The 20,661-nt window shown below is 51.2% G+C and overlaps 2 protein-coding genes across 5 annotated transcripts in view; both read left to right on the top strand.

The window, feature by feature from the left end:
* The window catches only part of DLGAP3 (DLG associated protein 3), a 61,733-nt gene extending 53,260 nt beyond the window's left edge, over positions 1-8,473 (top strand). For both annotated transcript variants that reach the window (XM_044237766.1, XM_044237765.1), the window contains 4 exons: positions 5,651-6,135; positions 7,073-7,164; positions 7,401-7,544; positions 8,255-8,473. In XM_044237766.1, the coding sequence (XP_044093701.1) occupies positions 5,651-6,135; positions 7,073-7,164; positions 7,401-7,544; positions 8,255-8,473 (940 nt within the window). The remainder of the gene's footprint in view (positions 1-5,650; positions 6,136-7,072; positions 7,165-7,400; positions 7,545-8,254) is intronic.
* Positions 8,474-14,176: 5,703 nt separating this feature from the next.
* Positions 14,177-18,305, top strand: SMIM12 (small integral membrane protein 12). Of its 3 annotated transcripts, none has more exons than XM_044237762.1 (2): positions 14,177-14,274; positions 17,362-18,305. In XM_044237762.1, exon 2 carries the CDS (start codon positions 17,367-17,369, stop codon positions 17,643-17,645), a length of 279 nt encoding a protein of 92 aa, XP_044093697.1. In that variant the 5' UTR covers positions 14,177-14,274; positions 17,362-17,366; the 3' UTR covers positions 17,646-18,305. The 3 variants fall into 3 exon arrangements, with proteins under 3 accessions (XP_044093697.1, XP_044093699.1, XP_044093698.1); XM_044237764.1 differs by lacking the exon at positions 14,177-14,274 and adding an exon at positions 16,229-16,382; XM_044237763.1 differs by lacking the exon at positions 14,177-14,274 and adding an exon at positions 16,229-16,413.
* The last annotated feature ends 2,356 nt before the right edge of the window (positions 18,306-20,661 follow it).

Below are 20,661 nucleotides of genomic sequence, written 5' to 3'. Positions count from 1 at the left end.
CTCCATCCTCAACACTTGGCTTCCAACTCATATTCCCAGATGGCTGCTTGAGTCCAGCCATCGTGTCTGCATTCTGGTCAGCAGGGAGGAGGAAGGAACAAAAAAATGGCACATTTTCCTTTTAAGAACGTTTCCTGGAAGTTGCACATACCCTTCTGTTTATAACCTGTGAAATAGGACTTCGCCATATGGCTATACCAGGGAAACTGGTAACAGAGTCATTACTTGAAGTGGCCATGTGTCCAGCTTCAAACTGTGGGATCCTATTACTGAGGACAAAAGGGAGAAGGGATATTGGGGGATGAGTAGTGGTCTCTACCATCCTTCCTTCCAGCCAGCCAGTCCCACCAACCAACTCCCCAACCAACTCCCCCCACCCCCATCAACCAACCACTCAGCCAACATTTATGTGAGGAATGGCTCTATTTATAAGGGAGACAAATGCAAATTACTAACTATAATACAGTGTGCTTTGGAGTATAAAAGAGGTTTTATTCCGAAAGCTGTGTGAGAACAGATGGAAGTGATCAGCGGCAATCACAATAATTAATAACCACAGTGCCCTCGTTGGGTTCTCAGTGCTACATTCCCATCATTGTGTTTGTCCAGCCCCCTTTCTTTTCAGGGAGAGCTACGAACCTCCGGGCCTTTCCATATAATAGCTAACATTTACAATGGATAGGCCAGGTGCCGGTCTCAATTCTTTACAATATATTATCTCATGAGAATTCTGTGATCATTCTCATGGGTAGACAAGGAAATCGAGGCATAAGCCGTAGAGCTGAGTTTTCACTCCAGGCAGTGCCTGTGCTTAGCTGCTTGGCGGGGCGACTTCCCACAAAGCTGCCCATTCTCATTTTTTCCCTGACCCTGCCCCACCCCCACATCTCCGGCAGACCACACCTCCCCACTCACTTCACTGTAATGGTTGGGGTCATCCGGTGGGAGCTCTCTCCACTTCTGGACCAACCCCCAACTTCCTTGCCTCCCTTCCCTCGCCTCTGCCTCTGCCACCAGTCCTGCCTGAGGTTTAGGCATCGTCTCCCCGGTTACAGCCGCCCCCTCCCTCAGTCCTGGGGAGGCAATGGAGTGGACTGGAGTGGCGAAAGCACTGGCCTCCGTAGCCGGACTGGGCTACATTAGTAACTGTCGGATCGTAAGAATCCACCTTTCCTCCTTAAGCCTCTGTTCTCCCATCTGTAAATAGGGATGATAGTAACACTTACTGTGAAACCGCTTCTGAGTTTTGAGCATATTTTTATGCAAAGTACTTAGTCGGACGCATAGTAAGTGCTCAAAGGATGTTGGTTATTCTTTATACTCCTTATGGTCGGTCCTTGGACGACCGCCTCTTTCTTTCTTTTCCATCTTTAATCGATTTCTCTTTACAGTGCTGTGTTAGTTTCCTATTGCTGCTGTAATTATCACAAGTTTGGCATCATCAAATAATACATTTTTGTTATCTTGCATTTCTAGGGGTCAGAAGTCTGAACTGTGTTTCACTGAGTTAAAATCAAGGTGTTGGCAGGACTGATGCCTTTTGGAGCTCTGGGAAAAATCCGTTTTGTCACTTTTTCCTGTTTATAGAGGTTATCCACATTCCTTGGCTCGAAGCGCACTTCTTTCTTCAGAGCCCCAGTGGCAGGCTGAGTCCCCACACTCCATCATTCCAACCTTGATTCTGTCATCCCATCTCCTCTGATTTGGATATACCTGTCTCCCTCTTTCACTCACAAGAACCTTGGTGATTAAATCCAGACGCTTCTTGTCATGGAAAGATCCTTAACATAATCATATCTGCAGGGTCCATTTTGCCGTGGAAAGTAACCTACTCAGAGCCTCCAGGAGCTAGGATGTGGACCTCTTCAATCATTACTCTGCATACCCTGCAGTTTCTCTCCTCTCGAGATATGGAATGGGAGCACCATCCTAAATAAAACATCCCTCTCTTTCCCTCCCTCCCCCAGCTTTATTGAGATATAATTGAAAAATAACCAAAATATCCCTCCCTTATAGGTACACTGTCTTGTCTTTTCCTCCTTTCTCAACCAAGCTCTTTGAAAAAATTGTCTTGCCTAGTTTTCTAGACCTCCTGCCAACCTCCTCCATCTGTGTCAGCCCCGTACCCCACCAAACTGACTCTTGCCTTGGTTCCCAGTGGCTTCCATTTTGCTAAATCAACGGACACCATTTTCCATGTTGATTATTTATTCCTTCTTCAGACTCTCTGTCTCTGTTCTGCTTTTAGGTGACTTTGCCCTGGTTTCCTTTCTCTTCCTCTCTGGCTTAAACGCCTGTGGGGCTATATTGTCTCCACCAGCCCCTGAAATGTCCATGTTCCCCAGGGCTTTATATCTTTGTTACATTGCTCTTTTCTTGGGTGACCACATTCCACACGTGCTGGTTTTATTATTTATTTTTAATTCTGATTTTTAAAAATACTTTATTTTTAAAATAAATAACATAGGGCTCGATCCTATGACCCTGAGATCAAGAGCTGCATGCTCCACTGACTGAGCCAGCCAGGTGCTTCTCACTACTGGTTTTATTATTTTATTTTATTTTTCTTCCAAATTTTTATTTAAATTCAAGTTGGTTAACATATAGTGTAGAATTGGCTTCAGGAGTAGATTTTTTTTTTTTTAAAGATTTTTATATATTTGAGATAGAAGCACGTGACGAGGAGGGGCAGAGGGGGATGGAGAAAGAATCTGAAATTGACTCTGCGCTGAGCGGGGAGCCTGATGTGGGGTTTGATCCCACAGCCTTGAGATCATAACCTGAGCTGAAACCAAGAGACGGACGCTTAACTAAGCCACCCATGCACCCTTAGGAGTAGAATTTAGTGATGGATCTTTTACATACGACACCTAGTTCTCATTACCTCAAACCCTCTGTAATGCCCATCACCCATTTAGCTCATGTCTCCACCTGCACCCCCCTCCAGCGACCCTCAGTTTGTTCTCTCTAGTTAAGGGGCTCTTATGGTTTGCCTCACACTGCTGGTTTTAAATACCACTTGACAAAAACTCCTATTGGGACTGTGCCGATCTCTGGCCATCAGTTGGGAGTATTGGTGAAGACTGTGCTTCTAGGCATCCCATGAGCTCCTCAACTCTTTTGGTCTTCCTTGAGGTAGATATGGTGAGGCGATCTCATGGAGGTCGTGACTTGAGAACCATGAAGCGTGGGGTACTTAGGCATCTTCTGTTCCAGACCATGTGGCCTGTCACCATCCAGACCAGTTGTGATCTTCTCAGGACCCTGAGAGGCTTGGTGGAAGGCAGCACATGCAGTGGGGCTGAGAGACAGATCCATATTTTGTGAGGGAGACCAGGGAAGCAGATAGGGAAGGCAGGCCTTCGATGATGTCTTCACTGGGGCAAGCCCCACCTTTACGTGTGTGGTTTGCAACTGCTGGAGCTCTGAAGGAGCCAAAGGCGGACCGGAGCTCAGAGGCACGAAAACATTGGCGGTAGAGCCAACGTGTCAGAACATTTCAGTTAGACACATGATACTCTCACTGGAGACAGAGAACAAATTAAGCAGAAAAGTTGGGGCTGCTTCCACACCCAAGAAGGCTGCTGAGGGCGGTACAGTGCTAAGGACGAGATGACTTGAGTTGGAAATGGCCAGAGAGGGAGGAGGAGGAAGGCCATTCTAGAAAAAGGAATAGCACGTGCAAAGGCATCGAGTCAGGGCTAATATCATCTACTTGGGGAACAAGAAGAATGTGGCGAGGGGGCTGGGGGGGTGAGGTTGGAGAGGAGGACTGCTTCCGGACTAGATGTCAGCATTGGGTGAATGCCAGCGGAGGGGGATTGAAATTTTTCTTTTGGCATCAGGGAGCTGGGGAAGAGTTTTGGGCTGGGGAATGCGCTGGGCAAAGGGCAGCTTTAGGAAGACTGCTCTGGATTGGTGAGGGAATGTTGGGCCCCTGATCTGAAAATATGTAAGGGTTAATTTTTGAGAGCGGTAATACTTTGGTGCTTACTGGTCCATTTCTATCATTTTAGGTAGTATATATGTGTGCGTGTGTATTTATATATAGTCATATCTCATGTAATATATTTTACACACACACACACACACACACACAGACACACACACACTAGATGGAAGGTGAGCGACTCCCCAAAGGCGCACAGCAACAGAGCCAGCATTAGAACTCAGATCTCACTCCTCATCCGGTGCTTTTCTTTTGTGCTGAGTGGAGGCAGAAGTGTCTTGAAAGGAGGCTGATTCCATGGCAAGGCAGAGAGTGGAACAAATCCTGACCAGGGCAGGACAGGGTGGATGCCGGGGTGAAGACCATGTGGGAGGCAGTGAGGATATGTTCTTGCTTTCTCTTTCTCTCTCTCTGGGTGGGGGTGGGGACACAGGGCTTGTTGGAGACTGCACATGAGTGCATCTCTCTTTCCTGGGTCCTGCAGCATCCTTCTGGGCCTGGTTTCTATGACAACAGGCTCCCAGCAGGCAGCCCGCCAGCTGGAGGGAAGCAGGCAGGCAAGGCAGGCAGGGAGAGAAGGCCTGGGCAGCAGGAGGAAGGCTGAAGTTGTGGGGGTTGGAGGACACTCCAGGGAAGCTAGAGGGGTCCCCCAAGACCACCTCACTCCCTCTCTTTTCAGACCATAATGGGGTGGAGGTGGCTTAGGACAGATGGGTCTGTCTTTTATGCTCCTGAAATTTCCAGATGTCCAACTTTTGTTTACCTCTCCCCACCACCCCCACATTCCTAACTCCCACTTCTTCAAGGATTGTCGGACCCCAGCTCCATGGCTTCAGGGACCATGGGCTTTCGCATAGGAAAGAACTCTGAACTGGGGGAGGGGGTGACAAAGAACAAGGCCAACTGACATTCTGTTTTGCAGAGGATTTGCATATTAACTCAAAGACAAGAAATTTCCAGGCCCCATGTCATTCCTGCCAACAACTTAATTCACCTCCACTGGCTCTGGCTGACTATGTCTGGCCGGGCTCTGGGCTGGGCTGTGGGGGTCCCTAGAGGAGAAGTCCTTTCAGCTGCAAGCTCTTCCCACTCTTGGGCCTCTCCCAGGCAGTTCTTCCTGATGTTCTAGCAGCTGGTGTGGTGGGAAGTGCTTGGGCTGTGGAGTCAGCCACCCTGGGTAGCTACTCTGTAGCGAGGTGACCACAGTCCTCTCCCCCTTCTAGTTTACCCATTTCTGAAGGGCTGAAGACAAACTCCTGCCCTTGGTGCAAACTAGCAAAGGGTTACTATTTGTTAAAATGCTGAAATCCTTCTGTGGTCACTGGGAAAGAGCTGCTAACCTGGCCCTTCTCTCGCCTCTTGGCTCTGCCCCACAGTCCAGCTTCTGGAGGTCCTGCTCCGTCCCTCTGGGTGTGTCCATTCTGATTTGGTCGGTGGTGCCAGCATCTCTTCTGCCCCTGGAGTACAGATCGTTAGATATTTTGAATATCAGCCCTGTCCAGAGGCAGTGCAGCAGGAATTCTGTACCCCCCTGCAGGGACTCTGTATTTAAAGGTCAAGAGTTAATATCCATCCCACTGTAGGTTTCTTTTCTCATTCCTTTTCCTTTTGGCCTGGGGCGGGGCGAGGGGAGGTTGCCCGGGGTGGGGGGCAGGGATGTGACTGGGCAGGAGCAGCGATGACTGCCACTTCTCTCACCAGGCGGGCAAGGTTCAAGCGCTCCAACAGTGTGACCGCGGGTGTGCAGGCGGACCTGGAGCTGGAGGGCCTGGCCGGTCTGGCCACAGTGGCCACAGAAGACAAGGCCCTGCAGTTTGGACGCTCCTTCCAGAGGCACGCTTCTGAGCCCCAGCCCGGGCCCCGGGCCCCCACCTACTCAGTCTTCCGCACGGTCCACACGCAGGGCCAGTGGGCCTACCGCGAGGGCTACCCACTGCCGTATGAGCCGCCGGCCACTGATGGGTCGCCAGGCCCTGCCCCTGCCCCCACCCCCGGCCCTGGGTCCAGCCGCCGTGACTCCTGGATGGAGCGCGGCTCACGTAGCCTCCCCGACTCAGGCCGCACGTCCCCTTGCCCGCGGGACGGCGAGTGGTTCATCAAGATGCTGAGGGCGGAGGTGGAGAAGCTGGAGCATTGGTGCCAGCAGATGGAGCGGGAGGCGGAGGACTATGAGCTGCCCGAGGAGAGTGAGTGAGGGGTCCTGCATGCGCGAAGGGATCGTGGCTGGGGCTGCGCGGTGCTGTGGAATGGGAGAGCACTCCGCCTGGGCTTGAGTGTGCGTCCTCGTGGTTTGCTTCTTTGACCTGGATCTCCGTGGGTCCCCCTTGGCCGCAGGGCGTGCTGGGAGCTCTTGGAAGGAAGCGGGGAAACAGCTTCAGAGGACAGGGTGGGTCTGGGCAAGGGACCAGGTGGAAGGGCACGGCAGGGCCAAGTCACCCAGCCCATGGAGGTCAAGGGGACTCTGTTCCCATCTCGCTGGTATGGGAATCCAGGACTGACCCAGGGAGTGGGACCACACTATAAGGTGGAGGGCGAGGCAGTGCACAAGGTCAGATCACCGTCTGAGGCCTAGGTGAAGGACATTCTGCCCCAAGACATAGCTCTGGACTGAGGGAGGCCACAGCCCTTCCCTCCAAGTCCATCTGAGGGGAGACACAGCCATACCTCAGAATCCCTAAGTTGATGGGATGGTGACTACGAAGATGAGAGTCATGCACATGAAACTTTCAGTAACTCTTGATGAGTCAAAGAATCACCTACTGATGAGTGACAAAGTTCTGCCAATGGGTGGTCACCGAGCTGGTGCCTGGGTAAGCCTGGAGGGCCAGGTGGGGGCTGGTTTCCCTCTGTTCCATGACACAGGAGGAAAGGAGGACACAGGAAGATAAGTGCTTACGAAATGGAGGTTGTCTGAAGAAACGCTGGTGTCTGAGGATCCAGCCTTCTTGGTGCAGTGGGTTAGGAGCCATTTGTTAGGGACTTGGGGATGGGATGGGGAGGGGGTTGGAGGGGACAGACAGAGAGTGCCAGATAAGGCAAGGTTGAGTCATTCCGGGCAGACTTCTCAGAGGCTGGGAAATGAGAGGCATCCGTCCCTCCTCTGAATCTGCTTCTGCTCCCCAGTCCTGGAGAAGATCCGCAGTGCCGTGGGCAGCACACAGCTTCTCCTGTCCCAGAAGGTTCAGCAGTTCTTCCGGCTATGTCAGCAAAGCATGGTGAGTGCCCATGGGCTGGAGCCCCCCAGGAAGGTATATGCCTGGAGGTGAGACCAGGTGTTTGTGCCCAAGACAGAGTGGCCTGGGTTCTTTCTTGTTTCCCTACCTCCCCCTCCCCTAGACCCCATTCTCCCAGGCTGAACTTCCTGGTGGGGATGGATGGGGCTTTCTCTGGACCTGGCTGGGGTGCAGACCTTCCTGACCAGCTGTCTCTCCTCTGTCTCCCTCTATTGAAGGACCCCACTGCGTTCCCCGTGCCCACCTTCCAGGACCTGGCGGGTTTTTGGGACCTCCTGCAGCTCTCTATAGAGGATGTGACCCTCAAGTTCCTGGAGCTACAGCAACTCAAGGCCAACAGCTGGAAACTCTTGGAGCCCAAGGTAGGGGGAGAGTCCCTTCAAGCCAAGAGGCCAGACCCTGGAAAATGCCCTTTCCCACAGAGGCCTGTGTGGGGAGAGGAAGGGAGCCAAGGGCATTCACGGGCAGCAAAGGCAGTCCTGGATCCGTGATGGTGACCGTCTGCTTCTAATAGGACCACACTCTTGGTCATGGCCATCTGCTTGGCCTTGTGCCCATTACTGCCTGAGCTGCCAGAACCCTATAGCCACCTCCGACCAGCTGTAGTCTGAGGAAGCAGAACTAAAGCTTCCAGAAGAGGGGACTGCCCTTAGTTTGGAGCTAGGCACGGAGGGGATCTTGGGGGGCCCCTCAGCACTCACTGCACTATACATTGTCTGTGATGAGGCCCAGATGCCTGGTAGCGAACCCCCATTGCCCTGCGTGAGTCGGGGCCAATGCATTCCTCCCGACTGGAGGGAAATCGCCACTTCTCACCTAAGTCCCTGGAGGAGCCCGGGAGGAGCGAGCGCTCGGACGCGAGTTGTCGCGAACGGCGCCACCAGGGGGCGCCCGGATTCGTAATTTTTAATGAAAAGTGGCTTTTGACCTTGTCCCAGACACACCTGGGGCTTCGGGCCGCCCTCCCGCGTCGGAGCCGCGCGGTGTCAGTCCCCTGGGGCGGCGGAGGCGGGAGCGGGGAATGGGGGGGGCCCCGCCCGGAGACTGAGCCGCCAACCCCCTCTCCCGGCAGGAGGAGAAGAAGGTCCCTCCGCCGATACCAAAGAAGCCCTCGCGGGGCCGGGGCGTGCCGGTGAAGGAGCGCTCCCTGGACTCGGTAGACCGGCAGCGGCAGGAAGCGCGCAAGCGGCTCCTGGCGGCCAAGCGCGCCGCCTCCTTCCGCCACAGCTCGGCCACCGAGAGTGCGGACAGCATCGAGATCTACATCCCCGAGGCCCAGACCAGGCTGTGACCGGCCCGGCCCGCCCGGCCCGGGCCCGGGCCCGCGGTTTTCTACCCGTACTGTACACCCAGCGTCGAGGTCACTGTGAACGCGGGCTGCCCCGTGCGCCCGCCCCGCCGGCACCGCACGCCCCGGCTCCTCCTGCCCGTCACACTCTCGTGGGTTTTTTACCTTCCTGACCCCACGCGAAGGCGCCCGGGCTGGGCTGGGGGCCGTGCCTCTCCGCCCTGCGCCCCCACCTGGACCCCCTTCTCTCCTGGTCCGACGCTTCGTCCCCACCTCCTCCCCACGGGCACCATCTCTGCCATTACCCCTTCCCCCCACGGGCCAGGCCGGGCCGGGTCCCCCATCTGGGCTCTGCGTCCCCTCTCCCCACCCCGCGGGGCTGGGCTTCGTGGGGATCAAGCTTCGTGGCTTTTTATGAAGAATCCCGAACCCCACCTAGGAGCCTGCCCCACCCTCCCAGGGGCTCACCCTCAGCCCTCAGCCCATCGGGCCCAGGGACCACAGTGGCTGGACCAACCCAGGACCAGGGCGCCTGGGCCTCTCCCCTTTCCCAGCTGCTGGGGAGGGGAGATGGGGCTTCCCCTCACCACACCTGTGGCTGTTCCCACATCCCCTTGAGTATCCCAGGAAAAATAAAACGGCAGAACTGCACTCGAGCCGGCTGCTCTCTCCAGAAGGAGCCACCCCTGCCCCGTGTGTGGAAGCCAGGAGTGTGTGTGGGGTGGGTAGGAGAACAGCGGGGGGGTGGGGGTGGGGAGGCAGGGGGCGGGGGAATGGAGGGAAGGCAGGCCCGGAGCCACTCCCTCTGTTTGGGGAGGACGTGGTAGCCTGGGCCAGCCGGGGCAAAGGGGATTCGGCCCCCTGGAGGCCGCAGAAGAACCTGAGCCCTCCTGGAGGGACCCAAGGGCCGAGGAGGGAAGGGTTTTCTCTCTACCACTCCTAGTTCAATCCATTTCTCTTTCTGCTCCCCACTGCTCCCAGGCTTCCTCCCGCAACAGGCAGCCCAGAGCCCTGGCCAACCTGCCTGTGCTCCATAAACAGGGAGTGCTGTTATTCTTAGATACTGATGGATACTGGTTTCCCTTCCCCTAAGCGTCTGGTGTTGCCTCTGCTCCTCCCCACCTGATCAGCAGCAGAAACGCTTTTCGATTTAGTGTTATCACCTTTTTTGATAACTCCTCTGGATGGGCACTTTGGTGGGGGTTCCTAGGGGAGAAGGAGCTTTCCTGGGAAGTTAAGTAACAACCCTGAGCTAGTAGTGTGGGCTAATGTTTTTGGGATGTTTGCTCTGGGCCAGGTGGTGGGGTGGAGGGGGGAGGGCTTTACATGAATGTAGCTCATCTTTAGGACAGGTGAGAAAGGTGCTCAGGAGGGGTTCTGTGACCTGTCCAATGTCACAGGGAGGGCTAGGAGTGGTGGACCAGGTCTGTCTCACGCCAAACCCGGAGCTTTTAGTTCTACAGCTTTCCAAGCCCAGAAGGGTTTGGTGGCAGCCCCCACCTGGTCTGGCAGCCCCATCCATGTGTCACCCTGAGGCAGGAAGAAGAGCCACCCAAGGCTTTGACTGCCCTTCTGGGCCACACTGGACTAGGCCATTCTCATTCATTTATTCAGCAGGCGTTTATCAAGGACCACTGTTGGCACTGGCCAGCACCTGGGAGATGGCCCTGAACAAGTGTAGTTTCTACACTTCTGGTGCTAACAGACAAGTAAACAAGCAGTTACAGAATAAGGGTGAGTGCTGGAAAGAGCTACTGGAGGAGGGCCAGCTCTGGGAAGAATGCTCCAAGATCAGACAACAGTTGTGCAAAGGCCAGGAGAAGAAAGAGCATCCGGAGTGCAGAGGCGTGACCATGCTGGGCTTTTGGGTCAACTTGAGACAGGTGGGCCTGGGTCCTCAGAGCCACGGGGAGCCATGCATGGAAGGGTTTTGAATAGGTTTTTATGGGCCAGTGTGGGAGGCCACCTGAAAAGCAAGAAATCTTACACACACACTTATATGAGACTACCAGAAGGTGGAGTGAACCCCATATGATCCAAATTCCCGCAAGTGAGTCAGCTTGGAGCTATTCTCACACAGATTCCTGGGCCCTGTCTAACATTGGGAATAGACTCTCTGCCCCCAAGTGAGTTTTTAACAGGTGGGCAAGGTGGTTTTGATGGGCAGCCAGGCTTGAGACACTTAGGTTGGATGACCATCCCAGAGTTTCCACTGGAAATGCCCATTTGTCTATTTCCCCTGGACTTGCCAAGGGAGCCTTTAGCTGGGTCACTTCACCTCTCTGAGACTGAGTTTTCCCATCTCTAAAACTGGAACATGGGCAAGGTTTGCACTAGATGGTACTCAGAGTAATCCTGGAAGCAGATATTGTTGTTACCATCATTTACAGGTGAGAAAACTAAGGCTTCGAGAGTTTAAACAACTTACCCCAAATCACAAAGCCAAGAAGTGGCTGAATCTGTGTTTAACCTTCTACACTCTACAGCTCTTTATGGGTCTATGTTTTTTTGCAGAATCTGGGCTTGGTCCTGGGCCAGGACCATGAAGTATAAATGGGATGGGGACAGAGGAGCAACGCAACCCTGAACAAGTATAGTTAACATCTTGCTACAGACATGGCATCTTAATCTCCCCATGTGGGAGTCTCCCCTGGGGAGCCCAGCACCACGGACAAGTGAAGGATTAGGTCCAGTCCCTGTGCTTTCGATTGGTCCCAGCTGGGCAAAGCCAGGCACATAAACAGAATGGCATGTACAGAGGCATGTACATCTCCCAGAGATGCTGAGGAGACCAGAGGAGGAAACCTCTAGCAGCTGGTTGAGTCTGGGAAATCTTCCTGCAAGAGGGCCTTTTGAACTGGGTCTTGCAGGATGAGTTAGAGTTTTGCAGCCGAAGAAGAGAGGGAGGACATTCATTTCAGGCAAAGGGATCAGCTTGGGCAAGTGCACAGTAGGGTATGTGTGTGTAGGATCGTGGGAGGAGCAGAGACTGGAGGGAGGTGACAGGCTTGGATGGGGTGGAGAGGGTATGAGGAGACGTGACCAGAGGGGACCCATGGGAAGAGAGGCGGTTTAAACTGGAGATTTCATTTTTTTTTTAAAGATTTTATTTATTTGACAGACAGAGATCACAAGTAGGCAGAGAGAGAGATGGGGAAGCAGGCTTCTCGCTGAGCAAAGAGCCCGATTCGGGGCTCGATCCCAGGACCCTGGGATCATGACCTGAGCCGAAGGCAGAGGCTTTAACCCACTGAGCCACCCAGGCACCCCCGAGATTTCATTTTTTTTAAAAAAAGATTTTATTTACTTATTTGAGAGAAAGAGAGAGAGAGAGAGAGAGCGCGCAAGCATGCACAAGCAGGGGGAGTAGAAGAGGAAGGAGCAGGCTCCCCACGGAGCAGGGAGGCCAACACAGGGCTCAATCCCAGGACCCTGGGATTATGACCTGAGCTGAAGGTCAATGCTTAACCAACCGAACCACCCAGGCTCCCTGGAAATTTCATGGTTTTATGTAAGTTTTTGAAAGACCCCTTTGGCTAAGAATGGAACTGGACTGGAGGGAGCAATGGAAGGTGGAAGGTGGAAGGAGACCATTGAGGGAGTCGCTAAGGTCGTTCATGTAAGAGATGAGTGATGAAGAACTTGAGAGACGTCCAGGAGAGACAGGTGCTCCGAACTGAGTTTGGGAAATAGTGCAAAGATAGATTTTGAAAACGTTAGTTAGGGTTTTGGCTTAGTGAATAAGTAAAACCATAAGTGAACATAGGACATTACAGAAGGATGAATCAATTTGGGGAATACTAAACATACCAGTGACCATTTGTTGAACACTCAGGAGGCGCCAAGTATCATGCCAAGCTTTTTATACACATTAGGTCGCTAGGACTCAGAACCATCCTTGAGGACAGGTACTCTCATTGCATTTGTTTAAACGAAGAGTGTAAACCGCCTTTCTGAGATTAGCAGGCTGCAGGGGCAGGATTTGAACCCACTTTTGATTCCTAGGTCTGTGCTCTCAAGCCCCACTCCATTCTGCCTGACCGAACTTCTAGCCCTCACTTGAGACTCAGCTCAAGGGCAGGTTCCTCTGGTGAGCCCTCCCTGATTCTTCCTGGGTTTCTCCTCTGTGAGACCTATGCATGCTTCTGTGGTCACGTTTCTCACACTCCCTTGGCAGTTTGTAGAGCCCTCTGCTTCCCCAGCGGTTGGTCTGAGAACTCCTGAAGGCAGGGGTGGTTCATTTTTGCATCCTCAGTGTTTAGCACGTGTCCATTGGCTGGCTGAATGCTAATTGTTCTGGGCAATTGTCTTCCCTTCTCTTTTCTATACATTCATTTAGGGAACAAGTTCTGCTAGTAATAGTTTCTTACATATTTCTCTGTGCTGTTTCTTTCTATCTCCGCTGCCAGAGCTTAGCACTGACCTCTTTGAGATCATAGAAGAAGGACATCTAACGTATGATGGAATCTAGGAGGCTTCCTCTGGAGGTATTCCTTAAGCTTGAAAAATGAGCCAGAGCTATTTTGGTAAAGAAAGGCACTCCAGGTAGATAAAAACGCATAATAAATGAAGGCACAGAGGTGTGAAACAGTCTGCATGGGGGACTATGAGGGGTTTAGCCTGTGTTACTAAAGATAAAGAAATATGCTTGGCTGAGACTTGTGGAACAGAGGTGAGAAGGCAGGGCTAGTGGAGGTGTTATTTCCTCTATACAGTTGACCCCTGAACAATGACAGCGCTAAGGGCACCCACCCCCACAACAGTGGAAAATCCATGTATAACTTTGACACCCCCCAAACTTAATTACTAATAGCCTACTGTTGACCAGATTCCTTCCTGATAAAATAAACAGTTGATTAACATGTATTTTGTATGTTATATGTATCATGTATTGTATTCCTATAATATAATAAACTGGAGAAAAGAAAATATTATTAAGAAAATCATAACAAAGAATGTATTTCTAGTACTATTCTGCATTTATTGAAAAAAAAATAACTAAAAACAACCCACGTGTAAATGGATCCACACAGTTTTAAGCCCCTGTTGTTCAGAGGTCAACTGTACCTGATGAAATAGATGTCTGTACAGGGCATGGGGGGACACAGGAGGAATGAATACTTGTATCTGAGGGGTAAGGCAAGACTTAGGTTTCACTGTATTTCAATTCTTTGTATACCGACAACAGAACCATTTTATTTCCTGTGGCTATGTCCTGGCGCAGCACTTAACATGCATTATCTCATCAAACCCTCACAACATCGTGAAATAGGTGTTATTACCTTTATGCATAAGAGGGAAAGGAGGCTCTGGCCGATTAATAGTGTTCCCAAGGTCACGTGGCTAGAAAATTGGCCTACATCAAAGAGTTCTTAGAGTTCTAGACTATATCCTGCTAAGGAGATCTTCTTGGAATCAACGAACGTGTCTTTTATTTTTGTGTGTCCAGACCTAGGACTTAGAGACGACCAATAAACATCAGTTTAATAAATGAATGGATGACGTTCCACTTTTCTCCACGCGAAAAGCACGTGACGTCATTGGGAATCCCTCCAAGCCACGAGGGGGCGCAGTCCCCATCTCCGCGCAGCGGAGCCCGGGGCGTACGCTCAGCTCCCTCCGGCCCTTTGACTGGAGCTCAGCCTATCGGCGCGCTCGGAGAGAGCTGGCGCCGGTGGGCGGGGTCCCGGGGCCAAGCCCCGCGGGCCGCTGGGAGGGGCGACGTCGGTGCTCCCCGCGAGCGAGCTAGCGAGAAGGCGGGCGGAGGGCGGGGGCAGGACCGTGGAGTGCGGGCTGCGGCGCAGGTGAGCGCGAGGTCCCAGCGGGCAGTTCCCTCTCCCCGAGCGGCCGCCGGGGCCGCCCGTTGTCAGGTGACGGCTCCTGGCAGTGAGTGACCTCTGAGTTAGGGAAGGGTGTCGGCTCCCGCCCTGACTGGGCCTGACATCTTCCCAGGGCTCGGGGGGCCGAGTCTGGGCGCCCAGCAGACCCCCGGCGGCCAGCGCTTCTCGGGGTCAGGCAGGGGGGTGAGAACGGAGGCTGCCGAGGCCACGAGGGTGGTGAGATACGGGCAGGGGACCGGGAACCCAGAGGAGAGAGAAGGCCAGATTCTTGGGACTCGGACCTCAGTTGCGCTCGCATCCCTGGGCCGGGCTCGAGTGACGGTCAGGGCCAGTCCTTCCACCCTGTCAGGTCTCCTCTGTCCCTCGGACTGCGGCTTCGGGTCTCATTGGGCTCAGGGGCGCCCGCACAAGGGCAGGTTTCCTAGCCACCCACTTGACCTTTACCGGACACTCAGGCTTCCTCTGTGCCGGGTTGGAAAGACGTTCGAGTATTTGCGGGACGCTTTTGCCGCCTTCATTTTGATACCCTGGGGATGACTTGTTAGGGAGTGTTTAACTTCTTGCATCAGCAAAGTAGCCTGCTGTATTCCTGCCGCCCTGTGAGGGCGAGGGGTTGGGCGTCTGCTGAGGTTTTACACTGGTGCGTTGTTAGAGCTGTCATTCATTCACTTAACAAACTTTTCTGGGAGCACTTTATGGCAGACAGGGCAGGAAGGTGGGGGATGGATGGGTCACAGTGAGGGCCGTAGAGACATGGTCGTTGCCCTTTTGGAGCTTCAGTGTTTTGAGAAAGGCAGACAGGTGGGGTAGGCCTCCAGGGTAAGGTCTGACAAGGAGAAAGTGGTTCTAACTGTTGAATAAATGAATGCATTGACTTATTTGGGAATGATTAGAATGTGGGCGGGACATCAGAGAGAGCCCTTTGCTGCATGTGGGAGATGCTATGAATTATGGACTCATGTTTGGTTTGTTTTACAACAAATTGGGGATCTGAGTGGAGGATTGCTGTTTAGGGTACATATTTACTTATGCATAGCTTGCATAAAAGGTAGAAAAGAAAATGAAGTATTAGGTTTGAGGTTCTTCAGGGGTGTTTCTTTTAACATCGTCTGAGTCCTATAATCTCACATATCTCTGAGTAATCTTAGAGTTTGCCAAAAGGGAGACTTCCATATAGTGACATGCCAAGTTGATGGAAAAAAATTGCAGGAAGCACTCCCCAAGTCCAATATTTGGACAGAAACAGTACACGTATCTGCAGTATGTTCTTGCCACTAGAAAGAGCGCAAGCGTTGAAGTTTGGAGAGGCCTGGATTCAGAAGCAGTGGTTCTGTCACTTCTAGTGATCTTGGACAAGTTTGCATAATGCCCCTGAGCCTTTGTGGCCTTAGACGCAAACCTGGGCTAATAATTCCTACCTCATAGAGATGTTGTTAAGATCAGGTGATGACCAGCGGGTGACTTGTCCAGCATAGGCCTGGTGCTGAGACAAAGGACCCAGGGGGGAACATTGAAGCTGCTACAAGCTTTTCCCTGATAATGGTCCGTGACAGTCTTGGGTCCACAGAATGCTGGTATTTCTTCGAAGAGAATTGGAACCAAAGAAAGAGCATCATTCTGTTCTTGGTGAGATTTCAGTTGTACACTTTAGAGATAGCCAAGTTGGAGAAACACCTACCTAGGTGCAAATGGAGTGAGTGATCTTTTGTTTGAAACTTTGGGGCAAGTTATTTAACCTTCTGATAATACCATCTACCTCATTGAGTGCACATGAGGGTAAAAGGAGATACTGTATTTAAAGTGCTTAGCCCAAGGACTGGCACATAGGTCCTCAGTAAATGGTAGCTATCATTATTATGATAATGTAAGTAATCTTTTCTTTTTTTTTTTAAGAGACTTTATTAGTGAGCAAGAGAGAGCAAGTAGGGGGAGGAATAGAAGGAGAGAAACAAGCAGAGCTGTCCTCTACTCTGAGCATGGAGCTGGGCTCGGGACTCGATCTGACAACCTTGAAATCATGACCTGAGCTGAAATCAAGAGTCAGAGGCTTAACCAACTGAGCCACCCAGGTGGTCCGTGAATAATCTTTGATAACTGTTAATGGTAATAGTCTTGAGACTAAATGGCCATTAGAGTGAACCAGTTTGTGTATTTCTGTATTTTTTTTTTTGGTAATGTCTTCATTTCAGGGCGCTCCAGAGCCATTCCACTCTCCCCTGCACCCTGCCATGGCTTTTACAATGTGTGTGTGTATGTGTGTGTGTGTGTGTGTGTGTGTGTGTGTGTGTGTGTTTTAAAACAGAATAATTCAAGGCCTATCATGTTCAGAGTATGTATAATGTGTTGGTGATATATTTAGGAGTTTATTATGCAAATATGAGGGTATGGGTTTGGTTGGAGGGAATGTATTTTGAAAGGGGTATGGACAGCAGTTTTGCAAAGTGTAGGTATGTCTCATTTTTAGAAAGATCAAGTTCAGAATAGGAAAAAATAATTATCTAAAATCCAGAATGGCTGAGTAATGGATTAGGGTTTTGGCCATTCTTTGTGTGAGGTAAAGGAACTACTTCTCATTATCTGGGAGCCAGGAGAGTCACAGTGGGACTATACACAGTGGGAAAAGTGTGGCTGGCTCTGTTCATGGAGAAATTGCTTAGAGCAGAGGAAGGCTCTTTTCCATTTCTGAAATGTCGGTAAAGTGTGGAGGGAGGGCCTGGGGCCAGTCACAGGCTTGAATCTTTGTTAGGTAAGCTCAGAGGTTCTCTTGTGGGGAACACTGTCAAACACGGTTGCATAATGGTCAAAGAGTATAATACATAAAATAGAGATTCCTGCCCTCTTCCTCAATAATCATGTCTTTCAGAATTTTCTAGATTGTTTTGGGGCCCTAACTGTTGCCCAAGCAATGTACCCTCTTGCATGACTGTGTGGTAGATGCTCAGTCAATTGTGCCAGGCTGCCTAGCGAAAGGAGATCCCTGGTGGGTTGTCTGTATTCGGTGGGAAGGGGGATGCTGGTTTCTCCCTAATGCTGCCTTGTGCTTTTCTGCAGATGTCATGTGGCCTGTGCTTTGGACCGTGGTGCGTACCTATGCTCCCTATGTCACATTTCCTGTGGCCTTTGTGGTCGGGGCTGTGGGTTACCACCTGGAATGGTTCATCCGGGGGAAGGATCCCCAGCCTGTGGAGGAGGAGAAGAGCATCTCTGAGCGCCGGGAGGACCGCAAGCTGGATGAACTGCTAGGCAAGGACCATACCCAGGTGGTGAGCCTTAAGGACAAGCTGGAATTTGCCCCTAAAGCTGTCCTGAACAGAAACCGCCCGGAGAAGAATTAACGAAGGACACAGAGCCCTATGGGTCCTTGTATGGGCCATGACTGGCCCTGCCACCATGTCTACCCTGCTCCAGAACCCACATGGGATTTGCTGTGTTGCTCATTCTTGCCCCTCCCATACCACCCAGCCCCACATACACTGGCCGCTCTTCTGTTGCCAGGCGGACACGTGAACAGCTGAGGGGCCAGGAGAGAGGAGGGGCCTTGAGGGTTCTGGCCTGAAGACTGCATGTGTTGTATGTGGTCGAAACTGCTCAGGCTTCTGCGCTTCTGGGCGCACTTTGGGGAGGAGTGTCATGAAATGAATGGTGGCTGGCTGTTTCTTTGGGGAGGTACTTTGGCTTCAAGTGGGAGTGGCTGGGGTTGGCATGCTGCCTTAAGAGGGATGCCTACATGCCTAGGTCCAGTGTACACTGGGAAGAATTCAAAAAGCTGCCTGACTCCCTTCACTAGTTTGCCCTCTTCTTGTACTCATTCTTCCTGAAATTCTGTCCTGTCAGCTCAGGAATGAGACTCCCTGGGGAGAAAAGCCTTTTACTGTCCTTGGAAGCCCAGGCTGTTTGCCTTGGGACAGGTGAATTTGCTTGAAAACAGACACCCCCCCATCACTGTATGGTACAAAACTTCATTAAAGTTGCACCTGACAACCATATTGATCTAATCCGATCTTCCAGATGGTGTTGGAGTCTCCTTAGGTGTTACGCAAGTGCAGGCATCTCAGGGTTGGATAACATTGACCTTTAACCAAGGGCTTTGGGGCCCAGGCACTGAGTCCTGGAGGTGCAGGTTTCCAGGAACCTTTTTGTCATGATGAGATGAGGTTTATAGGACCTTCAAAAATGTGAATTCAGTGTAGACCAGGGAGATTAACGGTTGCTATCAAAATTTTCAACTATACACAGACATACATTTTCTCCTGTAAAAGTAATACATATACATGAAAGAACATTTGGTAGAGATTGAAAAAATGGTTGCCCCTACTCCAGGGCTCCAGTACAACTAAAAAGGTAGCATTTTGTTACCTTTCACTAATTCTTGGCATAGTTTTTTAATTTTTTTAAAAAGATTTTTATTTACTTGAGAGAGAGAGTACACAAACAGGGGAGGGGTAGAGGAAGAGAGAAGCAGACTCCCTGCTGAGCAGGGAACTTGACTTGGGGCTCCATCCCAGGACCCTGGGTCCATGACCTGAGCCGAAGGGAGATGCTAAACTAATTGAGCCACCCGGATGCTCTTTTATTTTAAGATTCTTACCGTTACTATCCATTTAATTTTATATATTTTTTACATAGTGTTTTATATTGTAATCATTTTTCTGTCTTACCACATGGTCTCCATAATCATAGTTGTTTTTAATAGCTGCATGATTGCCCATGAAGTGGGAATAAAGCATAGTTCGTTTTTTATAATTTCCCAGTTGCCGGACACTTGGGTTGTTTTTGATTGTTCACTAGTGTAAGTAAGTATCACAATGACTGTCTTTTATAAGGCTTCTCCTGCATTTGCAGTAAATGGCAGGACCAGTAAATGGTATTTTGGATGAAGTGGGATGAGCAGTTTCAATTCTAAATGTCTTTCCTGCATGGCTGCAGGGGTTTATACTAAATGCTTCCTCATGAGATGTTACTGGAGCTGTTGGAAGGGCAGTGAGAGCAGAGGGCAGGAAGAGGCATGAGGACCTATTGTCTCGTGAAGTCCACTGACATTTAACCTAAGTGAGGAGAAGGAAGGAAGGAGCACATGATGAAGAATGCACAGTCTTTAAAAACGGGGGAGGGTGTCTGTCCTGCTTCTCTTATCTTTGGATCTGAGGCCTCATGGTGTTAACAGGCAGGCGAAGGTGGGAAGCTGAAGGAGTAGAGATGCTAGCTGTGGAGTGGGAGGAGCTGGGAAGATGTGGAAGGTGGTAGCCAGAGAGGAGGAGAGAGTAAGTCGCTAGTGGCTCCTCCTCCGTCCCTGAGGCTAGTGGGCAGGCTGAAATGAGCTGCTGTTGCTTTTAGGGAATAAATCTGATGGGGATTGGAGGGGGTGAGCGTCGCCCGCTGAGGTAAGGGTGAGATTTCTTGTTCTGAAAGGATGTGCCAACCTCAGCTTGGTTAGTCACTGGCTGGTGGGCGGGCCTCAGTGACAGCCCAGTGCTGCCCCCCTGTGGCCTTTCTGAGAGAGAAGAAGCCTGGCATTGCTTCCCTGGGCTTCAGGAGGAGTAACAACGTCCTGCCCACAGGGGTCAGTCGGGTGACTTCAGTGAGCAGGCCAGGCCAGGAACTAGATGGACAGGCCTGACTAAAGAGGGTGGTGGCCATATGGCCTTTTCCAATCTGTGCTGTTTGCCCAATGATGCTAAAATTTTCAGTTTTTTTCCCTAAAAGATGCTGGAAATTTAGATTTTTGTGCAATTTTTTTGAAATTTGGTTTATAAGTGTTGGCATTTTATTTTGTTTCTTTTTAAATTCTAAGCATGCTCACATACCCATGGCATTAATTTGACCCAAGGGCTACCGATTTTATGACCTCCCAAACTAGCCTGTCCTTCCAGTGAAGTCTGAGAGGTATCCAATTTTTTCCCCCCCAATAATCTAACAACTTGGTGGCAAATATTAGGGCCCAGGAGTGGTTTCTCTTGAAACACTTCTGGGTGTCATGCACGTGTGTTGTTTAATATCTATTTAAGCAGAACACTGGGGGACAGAAAACCTACAGAAATGGCAGCAGCAGAGTTTTCCCACAGCCTGAGACTTTTCTGGACTTGCAGATATTTCAGAGGAAGCCTGCCATGGCTCCTGTGCCTCCTCCCAGGGCCTGGCCACAGGAGCCCCATCTTTGGAAACCCAAGTTGTTCCCTTCCAGCCATCTCACTTTATGCCCCCTTTTAAGTAATTTCATTTCCTAGGGCTTGCCCTCACTGAATCTCTTCCTCTGGCAAGTCTATTAATATCCGCAGCTGGGTCTCTCTTTCCCACGGCCGCCTGGGACCTGCTGCCACTGAGGGGGCGTGGACATGGTGCATGATTTCTTGC

The sequence above is a fragment of the Neovison vison genome, chromosome 2 (genome assembly GCF_020171115.1).
Source record: "Neovison vison isolate M4711 chromosome 2, ASM_NN_V1, whole genome shotgun sequence".
Taxonomy (NCBI): domain Eukaryota; kingdom Metazoa; phylum Chordata; class Mammalia; order Carnivora; family Mustelidae; genus Neogale; species Neogale vison.
Note: the sequence above shows the minus strand (reverse complement) of the source record. Positions and strands in the feature narration are given on the sequence as shown.

Excerpts from the sequence above, each read along its gene's own strand:
- SMIM12 (XM_044237762.1), top strand. The coding sequence starts at position 17,367 with ATGTGGCCTGTGCTTTGGACCGTGGTGCGTACCTATGCTCCCTATGTC.